At 38.9% G+C, this 11,941-nt stretch overlaps 2 protein-coding genes across 2 annotated transcripts; both read left to right on the top strand.

The window, feature by feature from the left end:
• Positions 1 to 51: 51 nt before the first annotated feature.
• LOC116287354 (small ribosomal subunit protein eS1) lies at positions 52 to 3,294 on the top strand. Its single transcript, XM_031694026.2, has 6 exons — positions 52 to 152; positions 438 to 541; positions 1,412 to 1,599; positions 2,533 to 2,741; positions 2,857 to 2,966; positions 3,139 to 3,294. Exons 1-6 carry the CDS (start codon positions 94 to 96, stop codon positions 3,252 to 3,254), a joined length of 786 nt encoding a protein of 261 aa, XP_031549886.1. The 5' UTR covers positions 52 to 93; the 3' UTR covers positions 3,255 to 3,294.
• Positions 3,295 to 4,727: 1,433 nt separating this feature from the next.
• LOC116287356 (N-acetylglucosamine-6-sulfatase) lies at positions 4,728 to 11,817 on the top strand. The gene is made up of 12 exons (XM_031694028.2): positions 4,728 to 4,938; positions 5,035 to 5,094; positions 5,715 to 6,083; positions 6,687 to 6,860; positions 7,497 to 7,579; positions 7,984 to 8,102; positions 8,606 to 8,709; positions 9,235 to 9,333; positions 9,791 to 9,841; positions 10,112 to 10,210; positions 10,582 to 10,692; positions 11,471 to 11,817. The coding sequence occupies exons 1-12, from the start codon at positions 4,807 to 4,809 to the stop codon at positions 11,636 to 11,638; spliced, it is 1,569 nt and encodes a 522-aa protein (XP_031549888.1). The 5' UTR covers positions 4,728 to 4,806; the 3' UTR covers positions 11,639 to 11,817.
• The last annotated feature ends 124 nt before the right edge of the window (positions 11,818 to 11,941 follow it).

An 11,941-nucleotide genomic window follows, 5' to 3' on the forward strand; every position in this document is an offset into this window, starting at 1 on the left:
TGAAGCCACGAGCAAAGGATCAGCGGTCTTCGCATTGATTTAGCACCGGAGCGAGGTAAAGCATTCCTCTTTGCTCTCCATCGGCGGACCAACATGGCGGTGGGAAAAAACAAGCGACTTACTAAAGGAAAAAAGGGTGTCAAGAAGAAGATGTAAGCTTTTAGATACGTTCAAATTGAATAAACATATTCAGACGCAATTATAGCACGCTATTTTGTAACAAATAAGCCGTGATGGAGGATATATAGCTTTGATTTAAGTGGATGTTGGAAGGCTGTTCGAACACTATTTATATGACCTGGAACGCAGTGTCTGCAATAATGAGACTTTTACTGCTAAAGTTCTAATTTTAACTTTTGCAGATTTGAAATAGTTTAATTTCAAGCGATACTATTAAGTCTACAATTAGTAATGATGTGTTTTTCTGTTGTTTTTAGTGTTGATCCCTTCACCAAAAAGGATTGGTATGACGTGAAGGCGCCTTCCATGTTCAACATTCGTCAGATTGGAAAAACTGTCGTTACCAGAACCACTGGAACAAGTGAGTTGATTGCTGTGTTTAATATTGCTCGTAGATTTAAAGCATTTACCGTATTAAGCTATTTCAAATTAATAGAATAGGTAAAGTAATATAGTAAAGTTGATTTGAATATTTAGATATATTTATTAAACTCTGATAACTATTTGGTTGACTATATGTTAAGTGTATTATTTGGTTGACGTTATCTACAGTAAAAAAACCCTCATTTACTGTAGGTGACGTCACCTGTTCAACACTGATGGTCTTCCCATCATCCAACATGGCCGCCATGATTTTTGTTATTTCATTCTCTTGAAAACCAACAATACTAAATGTAATCTGATAAACTCTTGGAAATTTTGCGAAATTTTTCCAATCTGATGCATTCTTTAGTTACAGTGGAATGGTCTTATGACAGAGATCATCCATTTTGCTTTCCCACATTTGATTGATGCTCCTCAAATCCTTATTCCAATGTGTCTAAAATATATCCGTAGTCCATATACTAGATAAGAGAGAGTACCTCTAATAGAGGTTTTGCACCATCACATGATGGGTGCTAGTAGATGGGAGCCATGTTGGAGCAATTGCAGAATACTAGGGATGAAATTGTACATGCATTTTGCGACTTTCTGGGCATTAATTTCATGCCCTGGAAGAAATAAAAGAGGAGGAGAAAATGGCAACTGCTACGCATGATAAGTATCTTAGTAGAACAAAGCATATAACTAAGTGGCTACAGCAGCTATGCATGCTACATGTCAAAAATATAAATGCTCTGGTATCCCGTGTCTAGTAGAATAAAGTACATTACTAAGTGGTTACACTGGCTATGTGTGCTACACATCAAAAATATAAATATAAATCCCAGTTTTTCTTTACTTTCTTTAGAGATTGCTTCGGATGGTTTGAAGGGACGTGTGTTTGAAGTGTCATTGGCTGATCTTCAAAATGACGAGGTTGCATTCAGGAAGTTCAAGCTCATGTGCGAGGATGTCCAAGGCAAGAGCTGTTTGACAAACTTCCATGGCATGAACATGACCACTGATAAACTGAGATCCCTTGTCAAGAAGTGGCAGGTAAAAGAATGAGACTATAATGACTCAACTTCATGTTCATTACGTGTATTTGCATAAAATATCCATACTTGCCTAATGAGGATGATTCATTAAGTGCATAGTATATCTGTATGGATTCTAGCAACAAATCCCTACATGGAGATATAAATATTTTCTTTGATTACGAAGTTTCAAGTATTCACTATTTTCCATACATATGTTCACTGGTCAAACACAAAGCATTCATTCAAACTAAAAAGGATTTAATTTGAATAATTCTTTGAAAAAAGCTTGAGGCCTCAATCAAATGCTTTGCGTTTGATCATGGAACTGATGTTCGCAAGTAGTGAACCCTTAAAATTATTTGATTTCAAAAGTTTTTAAATTGGTTTAATTGGATATTTTCTGCACTTCTGGACCCAGTTTTAAAAAGGGTGGATAGTACTATCCAATAGCGCAGCGCAACTGTGACGTCATAAAAACGAAGACAAAGGCAAAATTCGGACAAACAAAGTTTACTTTCAGCAGATAATTTTCACAGCCAATCGCAGTTGATCTTAGTTTACATTGGTTATTATTGTAACTTTAAGTAAAAATAATAAAATCGGTTCGTATAATCCTCGTAGCGGTTAAACAGAATGCAATGTTTGTCCGAATCTTTAAGCTATTTTTAGAATCAGTGCGCTGTGCTATTGATAAATTGTTATCCAGTGGATAAGCCAGTGCTGTTATCCACTAAATTCATCTGCTGGATAAGGATTTATCAGTTGGATAGTGCTATCCACCCTAACTACAGCTGGGACCTGGGCCCTTTTTGAAGCACAGTTTTCTTGTCTTGGTATTCACAACTAGATTAGCTCTAATCACTTCTGGGTTAATTGAATACCAACCTACCGTTACATGCATTGATGAACAAAACAAACAGTTCAAACTGTTATTTGTTTGAATTTTCAGACTCTTATTGAGGCCTCAGTCGATGTCAAGACCACTGATGGCTATCTTCTCCGCTTGTTCTGCATTGGCTTCACCAAGAGAAGACAAAATCAGATCAAGAAAACAGCATATGCCAAATCCTCTCAGATCAGAGCTATCCGCAAGAAGATGGTCGATATCATTACCCGTGAAATTGGCGCCAATGACCTCAAGGAAGTTGTCAACAAGTTGTAAGTAAAGACTTCCTCGAGTGAAGCTTTTTAATTGTAATTCTTATACACCGGTTGGCAAGGGGTACTGCTTTGAGCAGATTACATTTAGTAATATTTGTTATTTTGTCTCCAGAATTCCAGACAGTATTGGTAAAGACATTGAGAAATCCTGTCAATCAATCTACCCACTCCATGATGTGTACATCCGCAAGGTCAAGGTGCTCAAGAAGCCCAAGTTCGATAGTAAGTTTCCTAGTATAAATCAAAAACAAAACCTGTGTCTTACAGTATATATTGAGAGATTCTATGTAAAACTGTCTACGAATAATAATAACTTATAAAAGTCCTTCAAATTTAACACACCAAAAGAAAAAACTTTTTCTGACTGTAGTGTTAATTCTTTCATTTTACATAGTTGGCAAGTTGATGGAAATGCATGGTGATTCATCATCACACACTACCACAGTTGATGAAACTGGAACCAAGATCGAGAGAGATGGCTTTGAGCCTCCCATCCAAGAAAGTGTATAGAAAGATTTCCAGTGAATAACAAAATAAATTGTTCAATCAATGTTATGCTTTCCGTGTCATCCTTAAAGAGGCTCCTTAATAATGCTTATGTATGCAAGATGGTGGAGCAAGTCTGAATGCAGGCATAAAATTAGTGACTTGCTTGCAGAGGCTTGTACTTTTGCAATTGCAATTTTCCTGTAACACGAAGAGTAATGGACCATTTTGACTATACGCTTGGCCACTGTATCGTCAAATTAGTCTATTCAGGATTCTGTCTTTTTAGCACTGCACTCTATGGCATACCATTTGCAGGACTCCCTGCCAGCCCACTTCCTATATTTTCTTTCAGTCTCCCATTTTTTCATTATCCTTCTACTGGTCCTTTCAGGCTTTCCCAAAGTCCATCTTCTTTCCCACTTCGTATCATTTCTTGAAAATTAATTTGTTCTGTAGCTAATTGACTGAACCTTCATGTAAAAGTAAATTTTGTAAATAATAGCTAGAGTATAAGGAAAAAGTATTTGATTTAAAAAACAGGGTCTAGACAGAAAAAAAGACAAACTCTGGAACACCAGTTTCGTGTTCGATGCATTACGGTTTTATTGAACACCACAGACTGATTTGCACAGTTTAGCCCTGTTCATAAGCTAGCTAGCTAAAGACCCCTTTCACATGACATCAAATGAATCAATTTGGAGGACAAAAAAGAAATTCAATCTCCTGGGATTTGGAAACCTATTGTTTTGTCCTCCAAATTGACCTGCATTTTTTAAGTGCTAAAATAAGTCTATATTATGTCCTCCAAATCGAGCTGCATTCCGACGTACTGCATGCAAGAGATCTAATCACCGACAGCATTAAAGGCGCGATTTACACGGAGCAATTTTCTCTGCAATTTGTCTCGCAACGGCGTTCCGATACAAGCTGCAACACTGTCTACACGGAGCAACAGAGACTCAATCGTTGCCAAAAGTAGAAACGAATTCTACTTTTCGTAACGATTGCTGGAACTTGTTTCGCAACATTTTTCAAATTGCGCTGTAGGTTACACGCTGCAATGTCCCTTGCAACTCGTTGCGACACAAGTTGCAGAGAGATTGCTCCATTTAATCTGGCCTTTTAACGCACGCCCTAGTAAATGGGCGTGCGTTACACTAATACGTTAAATTTGAATTATAAGCTGCTCTCGAGTTACTTACATTAATCTGCTATCAAGTTACCAAATCTCAACACAGGAAACCCAAAGTACATTATTGACTTATTTATTCATGTACAAATTCTAAAGCCGGGCTCCCTGTGTAATAGAGTACCATTTCTTGTTAATGAGAATACATGAATACGTAGATGAGATAAAGAATCTTAACTACCTGGTCTGAAATGGAAAAAACATTACGCCCAATTAAAACATAACTTACGGGGTCGTAACTTTCTTTCATCCACCCTCTGGGGCAGTCTGCCCTTAAACTAAACATATATGATCACGATCAATTATCATGGCGGGGGGCATCAGACGGAACTTGAGTGCTGAAGTACAGCACGTGAGAAATCGAGCAAGAACAACATTGCCGCTATGAAGAAATCAACCTTTCTGGTTTTAGTGATCTCTTGTTTATTTGCCTATGGAAGAAACAGTGTTACAGCCAAGAAGCCAAACATCGTGTTGATACTAACAGATGACCAAGACACGATCCTAGAAGGAATGGTAATCTCATTCAGTAGAGACTCGTTGAGATTGCTTTACTTGTTATATTTTCCACGTTTTCGCTGTAAGTTTTCTTATATCCTTTTCGTTTCTCAGAGTCCTATGATCAAGACCAAGAAACTTATCCAGGAAAAAGGGATTTCTTTCGAAAATATGGTAAGTGTGGATGTATTGGAGACTGAAATCATTGCATTCTAGTGCAGGTCAGCTATTAAGAATGGATTAATCAACCATGGTACATGGTAGCTCTGTTAATATTTGTTGTTTGACAAAGTTTTAGTGCAGATTCCGTATTTATGAGGGGAAAAATATGGCCCCTAATGCAGCCGTACTGTGTTTTCCCATAACTATATCCGTGGTGGTGTATGCGATTGGATAATTTGGATAACACTAGCCCAACACTAGCCCAACACTAGACTGAAGTGTTTTGCCAGCGGTTTAGTGTTCCATGGTTGTGCTGCAAATCAGTTGTTGAATGTCGCACAAAATGAACTCCTTCATCCCTTTAGAATGAAACCTAGCCAAATTAAATTGGGTAGAAGATGATAATATGGGGACAACCTGGTTTTAACTCCCCGTCGGTAGTACTACATCTATAAAACAGTGATTAAGTTAGTGTCATCCTTATCTTTATCGTGCTGCGTAGGTTCCCCGGAAGTGTTGCGTGACCATCCTTTCAAGAAGTGTCTGGGTGTAACACATCGTCCAATTTCCCCCCTCCCCCTACAGTACCTTGCCTACTAGTGCGCCTAAGGCATCAAATTTCATCTCATTAGTTTGTAACAAGCCCTCTTTGCTGCCCAAGTCGGTCAAGCATCCTGACAGGAATGTACACACACAACCACCACGCCATTAACAACTCTGTTGAAGGCAACTGTGCCAGCAACAAATGGCAACGAGAATCCGAAAAACAGACCATGAACACCTTTCTTAAAGCTATGGGTTACGGCACACTCTTTGCTGGGAAGTACTTGAATCAATATGGTATCAATGAAACAGGGGGTCCTCAGCATGTCCCCCCTGGATGGGACAAGTGGTATGGACTGGTTGGCAATTCCAAGTACTACAAATATACCCTTTCTGTGAATGGAAAACCTGAAGTTCATGAATCAGATTATAAGAAGGACTATTTGACTGATGTGATTGTAAGTTTGATAACCATGATTATCAAAAATGACCTCATTTTTATATATACACATATTGATGACGTCAGGGGATAGTTTTACCAATAGGACGTTTGCATGATGGCGTCATTGACCTCTACTACCAGACTCCCTTGCGCACTTTCTTTTGTTCAGTTAATTAGCACCAACTGTCTTACTATTCTCATGAGGAAATACATGTTTAAATAAGAAAGAAAATTCACGAAGCATCTTGGTAGTGTGAGTCAAATGACGCCATCATGCAAACGTCTTATTACATTGTGCGAGATTTCTTTTTGACCACAATGACTGTTTCCGATTGACGGCATCATCGCGTTTTATAGAGCGTTTTCACGTGACGTCACAGCGGCCATGTGTACTAAGACAATTCATTTTCTATCCTCCAGGAATTGAACTCTATTTTTAGGCAAAAACTGTGCAGAAAGTTTCTATTGTTTGGTACACCAATATGACTGCCCTGTCACGTGAGTGAAAACGTTCCATACGCCACAGCGATCGATCACATATAATTTTAGTGCGTATTCAGCCTTCAATAGCTGTTATTACAGTTGAACCCACAATGAGAAACATTTCTTTTGAATCTAGTCCAGGTACGCTACAAGCTTTATTCAAAGCCGAGCGTCGTCATCTTCACCGTTTTTCATGTTCCTGTCAACGCCTGCCTGTCATGCGCCATTTACCCCAGCCCCACAGTACAAAGACATGTTCAATACAAGTAAAGCCCCAAGGACGCCAAGCTTTGATGTAGCAGGAGGGAAGGTAATTAAAAAGACTTATTTCAAGGAATTAGATTCTTCATGAGAGGAAAATGTTCACCCAGATAGGTGGTCAGTTTTATAGCTGCCATCGTGGTTCAGTTTAACAATCAATATGTCACTGATGATCCAACATGGCCGTCTCTGTCTTAGATATTTCATTGATTGGAATGATTGCAAACGTCCTATGTTAATAATTGCATTGCTGGTCGGTTTTGTAGCCGCCATCTTGGTTAAATGTAACGAAGTATTTGTCAGTAATCAACCAACATGTCTTAGTCCAATAGCGCAGCGTACTGATTCTAAAAATAGCTTAAAGATTCGGACAAACATTGCATTCTGTTTAACCGCTACGAGGATTATACGAACCGATTTTATTATTTTCACTTAAAGTTACAATAATAACCCATGTAAACTAAGATCAACTGCGATCGGCTGTGAAAATTATCTGCTGAAAGTAAACTTTGTTTGTCCGAATTTCGCCTTTGTCTTCGTTTTTATGACGTCACGGTTGCGCTGCGCTATTGCTTGATAAATACCTATTATGAATGATTAACTCCCATCCCTGCCCCCTCTTATTATGTTCATGGATAAAAAAATCAATATACGTATCTCTTATCGGTATATTTGGTTAGTTTAGACCAAGCACTGGTTGATAAGACAAACCCCACATCCCATGGCGAAATCGTCCATTGATTTCTTGGACAATGCGTTTCGGAACAGGTATGTGTATGTTTACCAAGGGTACGCCTCTTGTGTTGGGGCACGTAGTACTTAATTCTTGTTATGACTTAGGTATCCACGGTTCGAGATTTGAACATTGCCACTTGAACTCCGGCTTTCTGTGCAAAAGTTGGTCCATTAAGTCTTTCCTTCCCTCTCGTCCGGCCCGTCTCCTTTTAGCGTTACAACCTCGTTGCGTAACGCAACATATCTTTTTGGTCTGAACCTCATTGCCGCACAATTAAGTTATACTATACGCGTCCCTCTTCCCTCTTTCCATGTGTCATGGCAATCATAGCCTGTGCCCGTTTACAATTAGGGTTACATTTGGGCTGCGAGAAGGCGAGCTATGATAGTCTATTGCGCTTGTTCAGCTTTCATTGCTTCCTTTTTCGTTGCTCTAGGTTGCGCACTCTTCTGTCGGTCGATGATTTGGTAGAGCAAGTTGTAACAATGCTGGACAAGACGAAACAACTTCAAAATACCTTTATCATCTTCACATCTGATAATGGCTACCACCTCGGTAAGTGAACAATGAATTGCAAGGTTACTTCATGCCATTTGTCTTTCCAAAGTTCAAAAGAAAGATTTGTAACGCTCTCGTAACGCATATGATTGAATGGCTGAGTTGCAAATGCAAGACGATGCAGCCTTTTAAAAATTTTGCAATGATTTTGTCCCCAAATGTAGTCGCAAATGCGGTGCAGTGTTGTTTCAATTTTGAATCCAACATCAGGTTTAATTCAGTTCCTGTTAGGTTACCCCGTGGTACGATATAAGTAAGGATCAGTCAAAAATGGATCAGTCAATACCGTCAAGTTGTTTGCGCGCAAATCTTATTGTAGTCTCCCCCACAGCCGCTTTCAGTGTCGTCACGCAACGCTTTCTCCCCTGAGTAGCTACTAGATAAAGCGTTGCGTGACGACACTGAAAGCGGCTGTGGGGGGACTAATCTTATTGCGACAAGTTTTCACAATCTGCGCAGATTGCGCAGTTTTATTCTAACTTTTATTGTTTCCCTTTCAGGTCAGTTTTCTCTTCCTGTAGACAAAAGACAGCTCTACGAGTTCGATATTCGAGTTCCGTTCCTGATTCGAGGTCCAGGATTAAAAGCAAACAAAACCCTTCAGGTATTTTCTTTCTCGTTATTTAACCCTTTCTCAATTTTAACCTCAATGTCATATCTAGAAAAAGGTAATTAGTTTCCCGGCGTATTCACATCAGGGCAGGAGGAAAGATCTCTCCTCTCGCCTTGATTTAACATGCACTTCACGGCGTATTCACATGCACAAAACGAGAACTACTGTTAACAAGCACCTCTTATATAATTATGGGACTAAAAGCTTGTCAGAAAGTCAGTTCTTTTGCCAAATCAGCAGCCTTTTCGGATTTGGAAGAGGTCATCAACAGACCTGATATTTAAGTAATTATGCATGAGTAAGAGTTGATAGACCTTATTGGATGGGGCGTAATTTTTCTTGAATTTCATCTTGATACAACGGTTGTATGAGAAGACGTGAATATATTATGGATACAACTCAAGCAAAGAATCTTATATCTCAAGAGAATTACCTGTGGTCTGAAATGGGAAAACGTTACGTCCAAGCTAAAGAGAGCGAGGTCTGTTTCGTAATATCTTATTTGCTTTACTATAGAGTCCGATTCTTAACATAGACATCGCACCAACTATAATAGAATTAGCTGGAGGTCAAGCACCAAAGACTATGGATGGACGGTCCATTGTACCATTACTGGTAAGTGCGTCATTTTAATAGACCCCTTGCATGTGACATCAAAGCAGCTCGATCTGGGGGACAAAACAAAAGAATTCCAATCAACTGAGAATCGGAACCTATTGTTCTTGTCCCCCAGATTGAGCTGCATTCCGAGGTGCTGCAAGGGGTCTATAGCCCACTTACGAGATAAATTCAATGTGAGAGTCATTCGTGACAGAAGAAGAGAATTAATCTAATTTAGCACGTAGCCTCGTACTGAAACCTTTGTGTGTGACAAGCGAAGCATATCTCGGAAGTGGGCGAGTTCAGCCAATGTACTTAAAGAAAAGAAACAATACTCAAGGGAATGAAACGTGGTATTTGACAAACCTTTATGCTTTAACTGAAAAGCAGTGTTTTAGAACTCCGCGTTACTGTGCAGTATAATACCATAGATAAATTATTGAACTTTCTCATTTTCTCATTTAAAAAATAGAATGATTCTAATGTCGAAGAAAGCCAAGAGGACAACAAAGTCAAAGTTCATGTAAGTTTTTCCACCCCTGAGCCAAAGATCTCCTTTTGTAAACTTTCTGTTTGTCGTTTTCATACAACACTTTCATTTTTCATTTTTTCATTTTCCATCCAAAGTGTTTGGATTCTATTCCTATCCTCTATGCATCCATGGAATAGTTATATTTCCAGACTTTAGGCCAGATATATTAAGAATGCTTTCCGGTAGAGTCCAAATGATTTGCCAGTCTTCTTGTCTAAAAGTATTGGATAGTCAGGAAAGTTTTTTTTTTTTCGTTTTTAGGATGCTGCTGTGAAATGGCGTGAAGACTTTCTAGTGCAGCATTCAGGAGAAGGCAAAATGAAAGTCGAGGGCTGCCCAAAACTTGAACCAGGATTTGAGGTGAAAATTAAATATCATTCATTCCAATCAAAGGTCCCTGGAATTTCAGAGTGTTTGTATTGTTGAGTTTGTGCTTACTTTACCGTTGGTATTTGTGAATATTTGGACACTGAAATGAGGCGCCTCATTTCCATTTCAGTGTCCAAATATTCACAAATACCAACGGTAAAGTAAGCACAAACTCAACAATACAAACACTTTGAAATTCTAGGGACCTTTGATTGGAATGAATGAATATTCATAGTAATTTCATACGAAATTCGATGCTAACCCTGTAGAACAAAGAATTCGACTGGGGTATTGGGCAGACGAAATGATTATTCAGAAGGAAAGTAACAGGAATCTTTTCTATTTTAATTATGCAATTTCAGAGTTGCGAGCCTGATTGCGTCTGCGAAGATACCTGGAATAACACTTATTCCTGTCTCAGAAAACTGAGCAGTTCTCAAAACTTTATGTTTTGTGAATTCCGTGATAAAGAGGTACGTTCGTCAGTTCATCTCGAAGCTAGTTGCGCAACTGAACACTACTGAGTCATGGTGCAACCGATATCTTAGAGTTACAGTGGCGTTGCATTAGCAAATTTCCTTGCTGCAGCGTCGCGGCATGCGCAGTCGTTGCAAGAAATAGAACCGAATTCTACTTTGCGCAACGGTTAGCGGCAACAATTTCAACACATTGCCAAGTGTAAGACCCCTCTTGCACCTAGTATCACAAAGATTATGACAGCCAATACTATTTCATTTGGGAGAATGAATTATTTGTGACACACGTTTTATAAAACGTTGCCAAATGTAACGTAGGTGCAACTGCATCCTTTATCGCGCAACAAAATTGCGAGACAAGTTAAGCTACAAGGATCATTTCCTAGTGTCAAAACACCTTTACGAGGCTTATAGTCGGCTTTTTGTCAGAGAAAGTGGGATTTTCAGTGACAGAGATTTTCTTCTTTTTGCCACTTGATATTCTCATGAATAAAAACATTCCTCGCGCGCGGTGCGGCAACATATTGAAACATCTGTAATTTATCTTTCAGTAATTGCTAGAGGTTTTTGGAACATCTTTGAGGAGGAATTAAATATCTTACTAATGAGTCAAGTTCTCCGTCTACCATTGCGGCAAGAGATTATGAACTACACTTGATTGCGGCAAATGACATTGACCAACATATCTTTAGCAAGCCTCCATGAAATAGGGCTTCGAACAGCTTGCTGTACCGCGTAACTTTATATCATCTCACATTAAAGTATTTTTTTCTAGGTTTTTATGGAATATTATGACATGACAAAGGATCCTCACCAGCTGTCTAATATTGCTAAGAAGGTGAACCCTCGCGTTTTAGTTCCGCTACACAAAAGACTAGAAGCATTAACGATGTGTGCTGGTGATACATGCCGACAAGAGGACGACAATGATGATGACACTTAGCTTCTTGCTGAAGCTAGTGGCTCAATCTCATTCGTTTTTACCCCCAGGGCTTTAGTTGTCTGGTGTTAGTATTTTCTCCCGAAGAGGAGAAATATAAAAGCTTAATAATAATCAGATAATTGAAATTCAGTGTAAAAACCTCAAAAAGAAAAATTAATAAAGTCTAAAGGTAAAATGTGGAGGACCTCGGCAATCAAGTTTTAATATTCTCGTAAACCAATCCTCTCCCCCACGCGACCAATTTAGCTAGAAGGGGTGGTGTAAATTTTATTTCTACATTGTGGGGGTACTTATATCTTTTAA

The sequence above is a fragment of the Actinia tenebrosa genome, unplaced genomic scaffold (assembly GCF_029948245.1).
Source record: "Actinia tenebrosa isolate PJP-AT-01 unplaced genomic scaffold, QUT_ActTen_1.0 PGA_scaffold6__47_contigs__length_16458017, whole genome shotgun sequence".
NCBI lineage: Eukaryota > Metazoa > Cnidaria > Anthozoa > Actiniaria > Actiniidae > Actinia > Actinia tenebrosa.